Here is a 17,667-nt window from a genome sequence, read left to right as displayed (position 1 = left end):
ATTTTACTGTAGTGATTCCATTTATTGGAACCTGACCTCTATGTATAAAATCGCCTATTGTGACAAAGATGTCAAAAATGGTTACATTTTACACCACATCTGTGTAATAAATGGCATCAACACAAAAATGTACTTATGAGACTTATTCTTATAAGTTATTCTGAAGTGTATGAGGGTTTACAACATAATGATGTTAAGTATGTGACAGCTATTCGCATGCTTAATTATATTACAAATTAATGACTGGGGGACACCAGAATACAATTACAGTCTGGACAGCAGCAGGCCAGCGTCATGCATGAATTCATGCAGTAAATCATCTTGAGTCATGCATTAGTTCAGCATTACTAAAGTATCTGATTTGACCCTTATTATAAATTGTTACTGCATCCATTTGCATCCTTTTGTGTGCATTGTGCATAGAGAAGATAAAATACTTAGGACCTTGTTATCAAAACATTGCTCTATAGTGCCACAAGTGGTAAAAAACAAACAAACAAACAAACAAACAAACAAACAAACAAAAACTCCTCTTCCTGTTCCTTTATAGTCAGTGGCCATCAGAAAGAAGTATTTGGTTTCACCTCCCTAAAGAAAACCACAAGAAACCCTTAAAGTCAGCACACGTCAGCTACACAGTGGTATGGGCATGTCAGTTGGTATAAACCTGCATCACCTCTAACAAAAGACAAATTAGACAAACTGATGAGATCAATTAAAAGACTTTTTATTCAATCATTTTGAAACAGATGACTCCCTAAAGACAGTCCAACTTTAGAGACAGACAGCGACCCACATAGCAGTAGGCTGTGCAATGACCCACTAAGTGACATCAGGAAGGGATTAAGAGCGTGCATGTTTTGCACGTGTGTGTCTGCGTATGTGTGTGTGTGTGTGTGTGTGTGTGTGTGTGTGTGTGTGTGGTTGCCCTGCTTCCAGCACTAGTTCATAAAAAAAAAAAAGATCATGGCTGTGACAACCACCATGGTGCACAGTTTGAGAAGTCAGTGAGATGATGAATGAGGATAAACAATTCAGTATTTCTAGATGTCATTGAAAAATCTAAATGAAAGCAAGAAAAATCAAAGACAGTGTTGTCACATTAAAATCTTATAAGATGATCATATCATAAGTGATTGATCTTTTCATAGTTTTTGATTAAACAGAAAGCAAAAGTGAGCAGTGAGTGATGTCTCAGTTGCACAAGTCATCTTGGCAGCAGGTTGTGAGAGGATTCTCCTGCTCATCACACAACTCCTCACAAGTTCGAGACACAATTTCACCATCTGAAAAACAAGCACAACAATATGCATTCGTCTGCATCTGTAACGTATAATATGGCTTTTCCCCAACCACTCAGTGAAATCAAATCAAATGAGCTTGTGTTTACATTCTCCCACCCAAGGATACAGTAAGTAGTAGATTAGCAATTTAAAAGGAAACAGGAGGAGATCTTTATTTTAAAGATTTTTTTTTTTTTTTTGAGATTTTTTTTTTTTTTTTGGTGGCTATTTCAGTGGAAACAATACTTTTTTCCAAAGTCAATAGTTTGAAAGTTACTTGCAGTAGCTTTAAACACACCAAAAAGAAAGAATTGTTGGACCAACTTTTAACAAAAAAATAATTCAGTGGGTGACACACAAATGATGAATTCAGTTTTTTAAATCGCTGGTGTTAATCTAACTTGTTAACTTGATTTGAAACATTATTGATTTGTGTGTTAGCAGTTAAAGTAACTATTAAACGTTTAAAACGTTTTTAAAACTTTTTTCAGTGTGGTTGTAACCCAAAAAATACTTTGTTGATTGTGGAGGCACCTGTGGACAAAAATGGTATTGCTTCCATATCTTCAAACATAATTTATAGAACATGCTAATCACTGTAACTTTGGCTGGGAAAATGTGAACACAGACTTGTTTCACCTGATTTCATAGAAAATCCAAACCACTGATATTAAGAATAACAACAGAAATAGCAGATTTTCTTGCCAATGATCGTTTGCTTATGTTGGTCATTTAGAAGCTTCAGTAATAAACTGAGACTGTTTCATAACCAGTTTAAAACTTGTTTAAGACTCCTTTTAAAATCCAGTTAACAAGTTATATTAATACAATTGTTTTTTTTTTTTAAAGAATTTATTTGTCTGTTAAAATTAAATTGCATTTTTGTCTAACAATCCAATTTTTTTCAGTGCACATATTAAAACATGGACTTAAGAGAAAACAAAGTTAATGCAGCAGAACGTACCACTTATGACAGCCTTGCAGTACTGCGCTGAGTCCTGGCAGTCAGTCTCCGTCTTACAGTCGGTACCTTCACAGGTGTAGCATCTGAGCGTGAGCACTGATGAGAAGACAAAATCCATCAAAATCAAAACATTCTTACTACTTGCTACAATATTTACTAGGTATACTGGATAGCTTTTCATTATCAATGACAGAAGACATTTTCCCAGCTCTCCTCAAGTTAGCAATGTCCGAGCACGGGTGTAGATTGTCTGATAAGATTCTTATGACAGTATTTTTGTCTTGATTGTTCCCTCACCTTGTGTGCTACACAGCAGCAGCAGCAGGAGCGTGAGCAGCAGGACCTTCATGTTGTCAGATGGTATGTGGACAAACCTCTCTTACTGGCACTTTTATACCGGTACACACATACCACATACCATACAAGAACTGAGCCACGCACTTCCTTGAGTACCATATTCCAGTAACTTTCCTTTCAATCTCATTGTCTCAAAGAAAAGACGAAGTGAACAAAGAGTTATTTAATCTGCTTTATACCTTTTGCTGATGGACAAAGGGTTGTGTTGCAGGAAGATCGGCTAAGGTTGCTTTTAACCCTCTGCTGTGGGTTATTAATGATGCTGTTTTCAGATATTTGCTTTATATTTGAGTTTTCCATTCTTTGGCTCTGCAGGAGCAGTCAAGGTCTAATTTTGTCCTCACACACCCAACCAGTGAGATAACATCCCTCCCACAACAGGACAATAATGTGTTTTGTTGTTTTAGTTTGTCTTGGCTCTCTAAGCCTACTGTCCTACGTGATAATAATACAACTACTAAATTACAGTGCCTGAGTTTGGTATCATTTCATAAGACTTGGGAGAAATTGAACCTTACTCAGTGTGCTAGTTCCAGCCTGTTCAGTTTAGAAAGCCAGAAAAAGCCACTGGAAACTTTGGCCTTTTGCACAAAGGGACTGCAGTGCTGTAAGCTAAATGCTAACATCAGAATACTAGCATGCTCACAATGACAAAGCTAACATGCTGGTGTTTAGCAGGTATAATGTTTGCTATGTTCAGAACCATTTAAGTGTGTTAGCATGTTGACCTTTGGTGATTAACACAAATCACAGCTTTAGCGTCTGCAAGGTACAAACATTTACTCATCATTCAAATGCAAACAGAATAAGCATACAAGTGTTTGAAAGGACAATAAGACAGAGAGCAGTAGACTAAAGTCCACTAAAGTAAAGGAGCTGTACAGAACTCTGCAATTTATTTAAATTCTTTAAAGCCCCTCTCCACTCAGAAATATGTTTTTCTCCTTTTTCCTACATTTGGATGTTTGAGTTTCACTGTACAGGAGTGTATACGTGCAGAGTTTGACATGAGAAAGCTGTTGTCACATTTATCTGCTGAAAGTGGATTTTTTTTTTAGGTTGTAGGTGGGCCTGTGAGTATGATTTGTGACATTGCAAATAGTTTGGAAGACAATCCTGGTCCAATGTATAACCTATGCAAATGGGATGTAGAAACCGGAAGCTGTCAGCGCATACATACTGATATTGGACTTTACAGTGAAGTAGGTGGCATCTTGTGTTCAGCAGCAAAACTTAAGAAATTAACGAAATTTGCATACTCACAGATTCTCTGTTTTTCAGTGAAGTAGGATTATGTGCCTTTTTCATGGGTCTAACGTGAAAATTATACTGTTGTGCACATTATTGACATTATAAACACATTATTGTTGCAAGCAGACTTGGAACTACAAGTTTTATCTGCAGGGGATCTGTACGTTTTGTTTTCTAGCTAAAATCTGACGTTATGAAAAGAGATGTTTATATGAATTTTTAATCCTTTAATAATAGATACCAAATTTCATGAATTTATTATCCTTTTACCATCACTATCATCACAATAAAATCTCATTTGTGAGTCAATAAATTACCTCTTTAATATTGCTAACATGTAATAATCTACCAGTTTAATTTTTACAGTAAAGTATTACAGTAATGTTGCTGCCTTACCCAGAAATACTGTATGTAGTGTAAAGGATTAAACTTTTCAAAAAAGTAATTATATTTCAGTTTCTAAGCCAGTCAGGGCAGGTCACGTCAGCTACAGCCAAAAAAATAAACTCAGGATGGAGGATGAAGGCGAGGGAGAGAGGCTTGTCATTATTTTGAGATTCTTTAGCTCCTTTGCTTCCACCACAGCCGACATCTCGACAGCGCACAACAAAGGCTTTCTGGGTGTTAGCAGTTAACTGGATCAGCAGTTCAACTTTGGAGCACCACAAAGCTGCCAACAAGGTACAAAAGTAATGAAATAACATGACGTGTACTGTAACTAATTATTTTTTGATACCAAGTAACAAATAATTCATTTTTAAAGGAGTACTCAGTAAAAAGTAGCTTATTACACTCCCCGAGTAACTTGTCCACCACCTGTGTTTGCCTACTATTTCATGCCAAAATGTCTGCTGTGGCAAAGAACAAGAACCATTTTGGTAACTGTAAGGAGAACTTTGTATGCTGACAAACAGCCTGTGCAGAAGCTCCTGCTGTTGCTGAAGGCGACTACAGAGTGCAGTTGTCCTATAGTGACATCGGCAGGCAACAATGGGAAAGTGCAAGATAGTGTGGGCATGAGACTTTCTGTTTTTTCTCAAACTGTTTTTAATGAGGCAACAAGTTAAAGCAACTGCTAGAAATCTATAAAGAAATAGAAACATCCATGTGGAGACTGTGAGATGTTTGTCGGTCTTTTAATCCCATGATAACAAATGACATATTTTACGATACAAACCATGCAGTAAAACTTTAGATCTTGGATTTTACCTGCCCTATAAGCTCCATTTGGTTGTACACTCACTAAGCAGTTGAAATTGTGAGTCATTGGAAAATGCATTGAAAAATGCAACAACACATCTGTCCAGAGACAATGTCCCTGTTACTCTGGATAATCCACAGAGCAGCCAGCAGTTTTTATAAGAACTGTCTCTTCAGTAGAAAGGTATTCAAAGACAAACTGTTTGGCCTGTAGATTTTCCAGAGTTACTGTTGATGTTGACAACAATATTTCAATATTCTTAGCTCCACAAGAATTTGCATTAACCCCAACTGTAATGGGGTGACAAACTAACCGGTTTACCAACCCCACTGACATTGCCTGTCACATCAAAAGTTACCAACTCTTGCTAAACAAGTTGGCACTGCAGATAGAGGTAATTACTCTACAAAGCTGTGTAGATAGAAAGGTAACCCCCTCAATACCCAAAGGAAATATTTAACAAAGAACGTTTTACTTGTTTTCACAGTTACTTTCCAGGAATTAAAATAAAGAAAATGATATTTCTTGGAGCTCTGATGTCCCTAAGACTTAATATGGAGCTCAGCTCAGCACCACTTCTTCATCATCACACCGTATCATCTATACAATCTATAAACAAGAACTGTTAATGTCATGATGAAGAGAAGCCGATACAGAATCTGTCACACAGAAACTCTGCCTCTGATCCTGTGTAGACACCCTGAGGCCTCAGTGTGTTTGAGCTTATTTTGCATGTGTTACATCAGCATCTTGCGCTACAACTCCATGCAAAACTCTTGTGTTTTACTAGCATTATCATAAAGAATTAAGTCATGATACATGCAGGAAACCACATCATGTTTTTTACTAAAATCTTTAATTGACCATTCACTTAGGTTACAATCAGAACTTTATTCTGTACCCAAGAATAAAAAAAAAGTTTAGTTGGTCATCTGACCGAACAAAATCACATAAGAAATATAAAATGATGAATGAGCACTCTGAGGACACAAGTATGTTGCAGGAAAACTGGCACTTAATGCAGGATTCATGTATGAGTCATGAGTTAACTGTGCTTGTGCGGGTCTGCGGGGTTAGTGTGGGTTGTGATAGTTTAATGAGAGTCTCTGCAACATGAAGAACCATGTCATAAACACTGAGCCACTGCATGAGGCATTAGGTCTAAACAGTGACATTTAAATGAAATACATGCAATATTACAGTACGTATATACTCTGCAAAGTCAGTTTATCATTATTCCTGTTTCACCTTTAAGGTCAGTCAGCAAATGACTGAAAGACAAATGTGTCCTTTTACACAATCAACAATCAGAAATATGATCTTTACACAATGATGATTATATAGAAAAGCTGCATTTCCTTAAAAATATGCTTATTTGAATTTAAGTGAAAACTGTTTGTTTTATGTTGTCGCTGAGATTTGAATGCAGGTTCTTACAATCTGACCGAGTATCAAAACAGTTGTAAAATGAAAAATTAGCAGTCAGATGATCAGAATTACATGACTAAAAATGTCATATCTTCATTCTTGATATTTGGCTGATTTTCAACAATATTTTCCACGTAGAATATTCAAAATATAACACAAAATGTATGTTTCTTAAACAAAAAAACAAACAAACAAACATCTATACAACTTAATCTTATCAACTTAAAAGTGATGTGCACGCAAGAACATCAGTTTCAGAAAGTGTTGCTAAAACATGCTCATTTTATGGCTAAACCTGGTATAAACTTAACAGAATATCTGTTCATGAATGTTTTTAATTTCTGTTCTGAAGTCAGGGGCATAGCAAGACAATTCTGGATCCTATATACATATATACATGCTCTATGGGCCCCGTCATACCTCTATGGCTATTCATTATACTGTATATGTCATTTTTATAACACTATATTTATCATTCTACTTGTTGTGACAAACAATGGCAGAGTGCTGTCTCTTCTTGGCCTTTTTTGTCTTCAGATGATTCCAGTCTGTGGAAGAGAGCCAGACTGTGATGAGAAATACGTAAGAAAGCAACATGATTTTTGCATATAAGACAAATGTCATAACAGAATTATACTAGCTAGATCTGTTAGAGACAGTTCATCCCTAAGTCAAACACACCTTTGTCCTCTTAACTGTAGTGGTAAAAATCAAAAACATTAAAGACATCAAAGACACATTCAGCACTGTATCCTTACAAACTGATGATTTTCCATTGAAAAGTATCTGATGCATTATTGTGAAGTTTAACTATGTAGAAAGGGTATCTGTAGCCATGTCTGTCTTTTCATACCTGTATTCTTCAAACTTGCTCTTTCGATAAGAGTCGCCCCTCTTCATCAGGTAGAGGAGGACCATGTCACAGAAGAAGGTTCCCTGTGACATGAAGGGTTATTCAGTGATGTGACTGTCACAACTGGCAAAATAAAAGTAAAAAATATCGTGTGCAGTTCATTTACAATCATTCTAACGAAGTTTGAGTTGTACTTACAGCACCCATCAGAGCCAGTCCTGATGCAACATTGATGACTGTTGGGACGATGCTGAACTTCCCCGCCTACAAATAACAGCAAAAACACAAGAAAAAAAAAAAAAACCCTTAACACATAGAATTAAAGAATATGTCTCTCTTTTATGAAAATATATTTTAAGTAGTTCTCTATAGGGTTTTATAAAGTAATAGTTAATCCTATTATCTGGATACCTACAAGCTTCAGTCAGATTTATTATTCTTATTCTTATTTATCAATGAAGTCATGTCATAATGCTCCAGCAGAGTTGACCGTATTTCATACATTCATCCTGTAAAACACATTTTACTTACCTTTCCATACACCATGATGGTAAATCTGACACCATAGACTTTGAATAGAGATCGATAGTTCTCACCAGCAGCATTTTTGAAATAGCGAGTGTGTCTGTTTGTGGAAACAAAAGGAAAATATGGAAACATGAGAACACAAAAAAGTCATTTATGATAATTACAGATTCTGGATCATTTTCTCCAGTCAGAGTATATGTTTTTAATTGTAAATAATGATTTTTTTTTTTAAATGCGTTGTCGAGAAAAATAACTACACGGACCAAGACAGCGTTTTTAGTGAGTCTCACCTGAAGTTCAGTCCCGCTGCGATGGTCTTGTTGGAGACACTGGTGTCCAGGCGAGTAAAGTAGTACTGTGGGTGGCAGTTAGAGTAGCCTTTGTCCAGGTCACAGTCCCAATCTATCATGATGCCGATGGATCCACCCTGGAAAACAGAGGATAGATTCGATCACATGTGGCTTCTAAAAACACGTTAATTAATCACAGTAGTAAATAGTTTGGCTCCCCTGAAGTGCACATCTCTACACTAGTCCTACAGGGCAAAGAGACATCAAGACACTGATGCTCACTCCAGAATGAGACGTGTTTGTACAGGAACATTGAACTGAAAAATAAAGTCATTACTCTGACTTTTTGCATTTCCTGATTTTCTCTTTGCCAGTGTCCTGCTCACATTCATCATGGCTTTTTCATATGATTCATCAACTATTGTGGTGGAAAGCCCAAATAATGAGTCGACTAAAGTGCAGCCTGACTAACTAGCAAGTAAACAAAAGGGAAGACACTGAAAAGCTTCAGCAATAACGATAGCGACATGTATCAGTAATTGGTGTGATCAATGAAGCAGTTAAAATTCAACTTTTTTCTCCTGGTCTTTAAATATAAAAATAATTAAAAATATGTCATTTAAAAATATCATCAATTATTACTATTGACTGGAATGAAACATATCATGACAAATTTTTCAGCTACATTGCCCAGCTTTATGCACCAATCCAACTTCCGAGTACAGATCAAACAGTTTAGCATCATGAATATTTTACATGACCTCAAGTAAAGTGTTGCAGTTTGGTCATTAAGATGTCATTAAATGTTTTAAGGCAGCTGTGATGTAGATGCGATGGTGCCTGGAGAAAAAAAGAATACCACACAAAAAAATTTAAGAAGCGTAATACTTACAAATGTGTCCATGTCCCGGAAGTTGTATCCAGCTCGCCTGGTGATGTCTCCCAGGCGGAAGATGGGGCAGTAGGGGTGGACCTCCTCATCATACCGACATTTCCTCAAATAGAAGTTATCAGGGGTTTCAAGGATGTTGGACCTCAGAGGTAAGAAAACACAGAGTGTATTATGAGTCTGCAGGGCTCACTGTACACAACTGTTCCACATTAACAAGCAGTAGATAGAGAGTTTATGATGAGTAAGTGTTGAACACAGAACTTACTTTGAAAATAAAAATTTGGGAAATTGGATAAAATTCTTGATATAGATGGTGAAGTTTTCAGCGTTTGTCAGCAGAGGCCCTCTGTACAAACAAAACAAAACAAAAAAAAATAAAACAATGACTCACTACTAACTTCACATCAAGCCTCGGTACATGTGGAACATGTACCAACTCTTCATGTCAAGAGCTTCTGATGTGACCGACGTGCTCCTTACTGTGGTTTGAATTTTTGTTCAGTGGGACACCAGCCGTAGATTTCACAGGAACCGGTGGAGTTTTCATCTTTTCTTAAGCATCGGCCAGTTTTAATTCCTTCAGAAAAATACCAGAATAAGACAGCCTGAAATCATCCAGCTAATCACACGAGAGGAGACACTGCATCTGAATTTCTGTTGCAAAGATATGGATTACAGTAAGGTCAAATGAGAAATCTGCAATTATTTCCAGGTTTCATTTCAGTGATATTTAGCACATGGACTTGAACTGACTACTTGTCAGGGAAAGTATAACTTTATTTTAATCACCTGTGTTATTCTGTTGTTTTCTATTGTGCATGATGCATTCACTTTCAATTACTCCAAGAAACAAATTAACCTTGCTGATTTATGTTTTAAAAATGGCCTTAGGTCTGATTATTTAATAGCAGTGATGTTTCTTTCCTACCATGACCAGCCACCACCATCTTTCCTTTTTCACAGTCTGCGTCATCGTGACAGTGGCCATCCAGCACCCTGGGGCTCTGAGGACAAATGAATAAAGAAAAAAGGAGATTTAGGAAACATTTAACAACAACTTACCATTTTGTCAGAAGTCACAAACGAACCATCTTGGATGGAAAATCTTCTAGCAGCATCCCTGATTCAGGAAGCAAATACTGCAGGGTAAAGTATGGTAAGGCTCATAACTACAGAAGCCCATTTCAGGTAAAGTAGAATCTAAAATATTCATAATAATGCATGATTTTTTACATACTAAATAGCTCATAATTTTGACTAAGTATTTCATAACTTTGATTTACTAGCTAATAATTTTGGGCTTCCCTACATATCATATATACTGGTTGTTATTTAAAAAAAAAAAATTGGAAATGAGACATTATTAAAACAGGTAAAGTCCCAACATTCGCAATTTATGTGAAATGCACTGTAACATTTACATTTCCTAACCAATTTCAATGAATCATGTTATAATGTTATTTATGATCTACATGGAAGAGGGGGAAAAACTTTGTTTTTCTAATTTACTGCACTTACATCATGAATGCTTGAATACAAAAACTGGTTTAGAAATGTAATCATAGTGCAGCAGCTTCCCTGTTTACATGTATTTGTTTACAGGCCAGTCTTGACTGATTGTATGGTTATAGATTTTAGAAAGAAATTCATTCAGAATATGAGAAATTCCTCTTTAAAATCTGTTTTAGTGACATGTGACAGCGCCTGGCTGGAAGTCTGGGGTAGCCTTTTAGATGCACGGGTACTCTGACTGGTGTGAGAGCTGAAATGTATACAAGAGCAGTGTTTTATGGCTGGTTAGTGCCTGCATGGGCTTTGCTATTCATCTTGGCCATTGCAGTGGGGCAGGAGGCCAACAGAGGCTGAGTTTACATACCAGGAACCCTCTGGAAATTTGTAGCTGAAGATGCAGCTGAGAGAAATGGTGAATAGAGTAACTGACACACACACACTCATAGAAAGAAAAGCGAGACATCAGCCCTTGTTAAAAGTTTTAAGTCTTTTGTTATGACTAAGAAAATACAGACCAGTGCTCTCCTGACTGTGATGGTCATGCCACCATGTACGGGTCATTTGCTGTTGTGCTACAAAAATCAGAGTGACTGCAGATCTGCCATAGTTCATCTTACTGCCTGTTTCTCTGCTCGTTGTCCACAAAAGCACTGATGAGCCACAACTTTATAAATGAGGGCGACTTTAGCAGGCAACAGTCTACGACATGTTCAAAACTCAAGTGTGTTTTATAGAACTGAGACACCATCTCACTGAATAGAACAGAAGACAGTCAATAATAACAGAAGATGTCACTGATGATATTTTTGTTATCTTCTCCATCCTGCTATTTCTAAATTGTTCGGATTTGTGGTGTTACTGGTAGCTGATTGGCTAAAGAAATCACTTCTCAAGAGAGATACCATGCTTGTAACAGCAGGGACGTCTCTAGTGGGAAGGCCTGGGGGGACACTGGCCACCCCTGAAATCTAACTGGCCACCTTAAGTGTCACCCCTTTACTCTCAACTTTGATTGGCTATCTGTCCTGCGAGAAGTGGGACCTTAGTTTAAACCAACTGTCTGTATTTCTGAATGTGCATTGTTTTTTTGTTTGTTTGTTTTTTGCATGTAGTAGAGCTGCAACAAACAATCATTTTCATCATCAATCAATCTGTCAATTAACCGCTTGATTAATCAATTAGTTATTTGGTCAATAAAATGGCAAAAAATGTTAATCTTTGTTTCAGTTTCTTTTGTCCACAACCAAAAGATACTCGATTATTTTCATAGAGCACTAAAGATAGAAATATTCACATTTAAGAGGATGAAATCAGACGATTTGGACATTTTTTTCTCAAAAAATGATTCAAAAGGATTAATCGACTATCAGAATAGTTGGGGATTAATTTAATAGTCGATTAATAATCAGTGAATCAATTAATCATTCCAGCTCTATTCTGTAGCCTATTTTTCTTTTTTTATGTGGTTAATTTACTTCATGGATCATTTTATAAAGAGATGTTAGTTGAAATTCCCTACTATCACTGCTACTACTACTAGTATTATTATTACTATATACAGCAAATAAATCATAAAATTAAAACAATTTTTCATGGTAGAATGCTGAAGTTGAATTTAGAATGGGGGAACAATTTCTTTTTTAAGTGTTTAAAGAATGGAGTATGGAGCCTTTATATTATATTTGTATGGTGCCACTCTGTTGAGTTGTGATTAGTAGGACTATTAATCTTTGAAATAAAAATCTGAAATATGAATGTAAGAGACTGAAGATACTGTGATGTAGAGAAATTGTTAATTAATGCTACTGGACTGGACACACCTCTGGGTATCAGATGATCTAAGTGTTGAGACCTTTCGTTTTTCATAAAACTTAAATACAGGACAGGTCATTTCCAGCTCTCCTCTAACCTCAGTCATACTCCTGCCTACAGTCAAAACGGCCGGCTGGAATAGTTTCCAGATGATCAGACGTCAAACAGTGGGGAGCAAACAAAGTAACCTTAAAACAAACACAGTTAGTCTCAGACGGCTCGGAACAGTGAACTGAGGGGTGTCTTAACAGCACATCATACCCTCCAGCTTACTCATACAAACAACTCACTGAAAACTCACCAGTATCCTTGTGCTCAACAAACTAACATGTTTGCCTAAAATTTCACATGGTTCATCCTGGTGACTATCAGGCTATCTGACTAAATGATATACTTTATAGATATTTCTTATTATTCAATGCCTAATAATAACACTGACACTGACGTGTCACCATTGATCTTTCAGCTCTTTGGTTGTTTTAACGTTCTACTTTTCTAATGCAGGATGAGGCTGTTTAGAAAAGACTGAACGCTCTGTGACGACAGCTTGTATTCAGGTCTTCACCGTGCACTTATCCTGTGACCTTTTTTTTAAGTTTATGTTTTAAATATTAATCTAAACTAAAAAAAACTTTTAGTTTTCTTTACAGAAACGAATGGTGGTGAGATACAGGCTTATTGTGTATTTTTTAAAAAGATGTAAAGCTTTGGTGAGGACCCTAAACAACACTGATAGTGACAATACAAACTGATCTGACCTGTTTATACAAAGGGTGGATGGAGGTGCAGGTACTTGATTTTGACCTCAAACAACTCAGCAGCTGACTATCTTTAATGCACAGATAATCACAACACAGAGAAAAGGCTCTGACTATCAACTGCGCAATGAAACTTTGGACTGGACCATGCAGTAATGCTGATAAAATTTGTTCAGCCCTACATCAAATATGAAACAAATGATTAACAAAACATTCATGAATTTGATTACATACAGTCCATGAATTACTATTTCAATCTTTTGTATCTCTACAAAATATTCTTACCTCAGCACAGTGTCCCAGCTTCTGGTTTGGCGTCTCTAAGAAATTGGTTACAACAAATAGAGCAGCTTCACCCTATATGAAGAGGAAACTCTGTCAATTGGTTTCTGCACTGACATCATCAATCAATCATCAATGCATCATCATCACCTGATTTAGCCCTCACCCTACCAACACACAAGAATATATTTAAAAGGATAAAATAATGTAAGACGTGACCAGTATTGCAAAATGTTAACTTGTTTAGTTCTTATCAAAACATTATTAATTATGTAAATAATGTAATCTTAAGAAAAAAACATATTGTTATACTTTAAATGGCAAATATGAACTCAATCAATAAATAGTTCCATCTATTATAGCTGCATAGGCGGATTTGGGGGGAGGGTTGATTGAAATCCGCCTGATATCTGCTACCTGTTTGACCTGCTTCTCCAATCAGGTTGTGCATGTTGTAATTACCTTTGTTAACAAACAGTAAACCTGTTCACAGGTGTTTTTTGTTTTTTTTGCCATGCTGATCTAACGGGCTGCTGGGTGTGGTATCATTTACCCCAGAGACTTGAGAGTGGTGTTAATCTTCTCATCTAAAATATATTTCTCAAAATGACAGACAACCCTACTTCCTGAATCAGGCAATTCTGCACTTTTTGTTGCTTTGCCGGCCTGCATTGATGTTTGTTACTACTGCAGTTCAGTTAAATCTGCTTCATCTATAAATTCAAGCAGTTTAAAAACATGTTTTGTTACCTAAAAAACTAAAAATAAAAGCAGTGACTAGTATGACCATGCACTAATAATAAGTACGTGTATATTGCTGCTAAGGTCTAACTATTATTACCTGTGGTGGGATGACGTAGTCCTCTGGTCCCCACACCAGCACACCAGACTCAGTGGTGTTTGTCACAGAGACTCCCTTCAGTTTAGTGATGACAGAACTCTGGAGGGCCTCGTCTGTCTCCTGGTAGCCTTTCTTAATTATGAAAACCCACCTGTGAGTGACAGCAAACATTTAAAAACTCTCCCATTGTTTACATTAAACATGAGGGAAAATACAGATTTCCAGAGGAGTTTAAGTTTCTGTGTGATATTCACTTGAGTTATTAGTCAACTATAAGTACTGCTATGATAGATGCTGTGATGGTTATAGGTTAGTAAGTTTAGATTTAACTTTATATTTATTCTATGTCATGTCAGACAGATTTAAAAACAGAATACCACTAAAGTATATAACATAAGATAAGAACTAAGTAAGATAAGAGATGAGATATATCTGAAATAAAGAATCAAATCAAATTAATAGTACACTGAAAATAACTGCTACAAATCTTCTTTTCTTCTTCCACACTGAACATGTTTGAACAGTAAGTGGTAAAATAGGACTAAATGTACACAAACTTTACTATAAGACTTGCGTGTCTTTCTTTACTCTTACAATGACTGAATTTTATGCCTGTTACTTTTCACTTTTACTACTGAGCACTTTGTGATTTCTGTTCTAGAAAGGTGATACGATATTTATGGGTTTGACTGTAGCGCACTGAACAAGTCACAAGACACTGAACATTAGTAAAACTTAGTTTACAACAACTGATTATGTAAAAAACAAACAAACAAACAAACCTTGTCACTTACCGTAGCCTACTATAGCACCAACTAAAGAGTTTACAGCTTTATCAAGCCTGAAAATCATCATCAATATTAGATGATATTAATAAGAAATTAAATGCCTACAGTTATTCATCGGTCACCAATACATGTATTTATTTATCAAAAGTTAGGGTCAACATCAGAGACGTAAACTACGATTGTTTGCAATCAGTTAAGTAATTTGTGCCAATTTATAACATATGGAATGAGGTAATAAAAAACGTGGAAAAACACGACATTAATGCACTTACCCTATAATGTAACCGATGACAGATAACTGAATAAGTCTGTACAAAACTCCAACTTTCTTATTTTTGGCGACAATGTATTTTTCTGTTTTATAGTTGAATAAGGTGAATTCGCGTCCCTTGAAGCACCTCCCGGCCATCCTGCAGCTCACACACACAGTTATACTACTGCTGCTCACTACAGTCAGTGTCAACAAGCAGAACATCCGGTTATGACTTTCAAAATAAAACTGTAGTGGCAGTCATATCCGGTATTCTCTTTGTATACACATGGTGGTGGTTTGAACATGCTGTTTTGAGGTCTTAGATAGGAAAACAATTATGTTATTGTTTAGCCTCTCTGTGAGACACCGTGGCATGTCCATAGATGGCATACGACCCATGTGCTGGTGTTGTATCTCTTCTGGTTTTCTGGTTTTAACTGTGTTGTATGAGCTGCAATGTAGTGGTCTATTTGGCCGCAGCCTCTAGAAAACACTATTAATGAGCACATTTGGGTTCTTTGCAAGATAAACTAAGCGGATTGTTTTAGATCAGCCAAAACAACATGTTACCTGGATGATGACAGAGTTAATCAATGCAGGTTTACCACAGATCAATGTGTGTGGTCCAGTGGACCCTGGTGCAGAGTGTTGCACATGGAGACAATATTACTTTTGCTCTGGTGAGATCGAGCCCAGACCAGCGTGATCTTGCAACATCTCCTACCATACTTATGCAGATGACACACAACTCTATATTACAGTGTCACCAGATGACTACAGTCCCCTACATCTGTTAAATAAGTGCATTGATGAAATCAATACATGGATGTGCTAGAATTTCCTTCAACTAAACAGACAAAACTGAGATAGTTGTTTTTGGCCCTAAAGAACAAAGATCAAAAGTGAGTGCTCACCTTGAATCCATGACACTAAAACCTAAAAATCAAGCCAGAAATCTTGGTGTCATTCTGGACTCAGACCTAAATTTCAACAGTCACATAAAGACAATTACTAAATCAGCCTACTACCACCTTAAAAACATAGCAAGAATTAAAGGATTTCTGTCTGGGGAAGATACAGAAAAACTTGTCCATGCTTTCATTTTCAGCAGGCTGGACTATTGTAACGGTGTCTTCACAGGTCTGAGTAAAAAATCAATCAGACAACTGCAGCTCGTCCAGAACGCTGCTGCCAGAATCCTCACCAACACCAAGAGAGTGGAGCACATTACACCAGTGCTTAAATCACTGCACTGGCTTCCCGTGTGTCAAAGGATAGACTTTAAAATCTTGTTACTAGTTTACAAAGCACTAAATGGTCTCGGGCCTAAATATATCTCTGATTTGCTTGTACGTTATGAAGCACCAAGACCCCTCAGATCATCTGGAACAGGTTTACTCAGTGTTCCCAGGATCAGAACCAAACAAGGTGAAGCAGCCTTTAGTTTCTGTGCTCCCCACCTGTGGAACAAACTTCCAGAACACCTGAGGTCAGCTGAAACTTTAAATCAGGTCTTAAAACATTACTGTTTACTGCAGCTTACCAGTGAAGTGGATACGTTACATATTTTTAGGATAATCTGTAGTTATTGTTTTTATATTTGTCTGCTGTTGCTTTTGTTTTAGTTTTATGTTTGCTCTTTAAATGCATTTTCTGTAATGTTTTAAACTATTTATTGTCCTGCTTTTAGCTTTTGATTTTAATTATCTCAAACGCAATTTTAATGTTCTTTTAATGTTTCTATTATACTGCATTTTCAAGTTCTGTAAAGTACCTTGAATTGCCTTGTATATGAATGGTGCTATATAAATAAAATTGCCTTACCTTGCAAATATTATATTTTCTAAAATTGGAGTTTTTATAGGTGTCGGTTATGCAGTGCTCAACAAGCAGATATCTTGTGGCTCAAAATAATAATTCCTTTTTTTTTTTATATGTGACTTATCAGAAGAACAGTTTCAAAGTCCTTTTACAAAGCAGATAAAAGAACAAATGTTCCACGTAACAGAAGGGAATCTCTGTTTCTACTTCAATCAACGATCAAGAACACACTGTATTGCTTCAGCTATGAATGTGGTCTCAATATTTCAAATAACCAACAGGTGAACTAACAGGATGTTAGTGTCTCTTCCTGTCTGCTCTCTGAAGTTTGCTGAGAACTATCCAACTTTATTGTAGCTTTTTGTTTCCACCTCCTGCTGCAGCCGCCTGATCTCGCCTTACTAGGCGCGGTTCATTTCGAAAGTACCCAACACCAAATCGTGGGCGTACTCAGTAGTGACTTATGATTTTAAAAGTAGTGAAGTAGATTACATGGTGTAAATTGAACTTAAGTATGAGTAAAATTACACATTTGAAAAATATACTCCCAAAA

At 36.6% G+C, this 17,667-nt stretch overlaps 2 protein-coding genes across 2 annotated transcripts; both read right to left on the bottom strand.

Annotated features, from left to right (window-relative positions):
• Positions 1 to 706: 706 nt before the first annotated feature.
• LOC146328261 (lymphocyte antigen 6D) lies at positions 707 to 2,704 on the bottom strand. The gene is made up of 3 exons (XM_084716371.1): positions 2,545 to 2,704; positions 2,248 to 2,343; positions 707 to 1,286 (listed from the first exon to the last, which is right to left on the bottom strand). Exons 1-3 carry the CDS (start codon positions 2,594 to 2,596, stop codon positions 1,195 to 1,197), a joined length of 240 nt encoding a protein of 79 aa, XP_084572497.1. The 5' UTR covers positions 2,597 to 2,704; the 3' UTR covers positions 707 to 1,194.
• Positions 2,705 to 6,213: 3,509 nt separating this feature from the next.
• LOC146328260 (P2X purinoceptor 5-like) lies at positions 6,214 to 15,648 on the bottom strand. Its single transcript, XM_084716370.1, has 11 exons — positions 15,313 to 15,648; positions 14,253 to 14,403; positions 13,415 to 13,486; positions 9,976 to 10,051; positions 9,528 to 9,624; positions 9,313 to 9,393; positions 9,048 to 9,189; positions 8,156 to 8,292; positions 7,869 to 7,962; positions 7,536 to 7,601; positions 6,214 to 7,420 (listed from the first exon to the last, which is right to left on the bottom strand). Exons 1-11 carry the CDS (start codon positions 15,513 to 15,515, stop codon positions 7,295 to 7,297), a joined length of 1,245 nt encoding a protein of 414 aa, XP_084572496.1. The 5' UTR covers positions 15,516 to 15,648; the 3' UTR covers positions 6,214 to 7,294.
• Between the last annotated feature and the right edge of the window lie 2,019 nt (positions 15,649 to 17,667).

The sequence above is a fragment of the Lutjanus erythropterus genome, chromosome 4 (assembly GCF_056507025.1).
Source record: "Lutjanus erythropterus isolate fLutEry1 chromosome 4, fLutEry1.hap2, whole genome shotgun sequence".
Lineage (NCBI taxonomy): Eukaryota > Metazoa > Chordata > Actinopteri > Lutjaniformes > Lutjanidae > Lutjanus > Lutjanus erythropterus.
The sequence above is the reverse complement of the archived record's forward strand: the minus strand, read 5'-3'. Positions and strand labels throughout refer to the sequence as shown.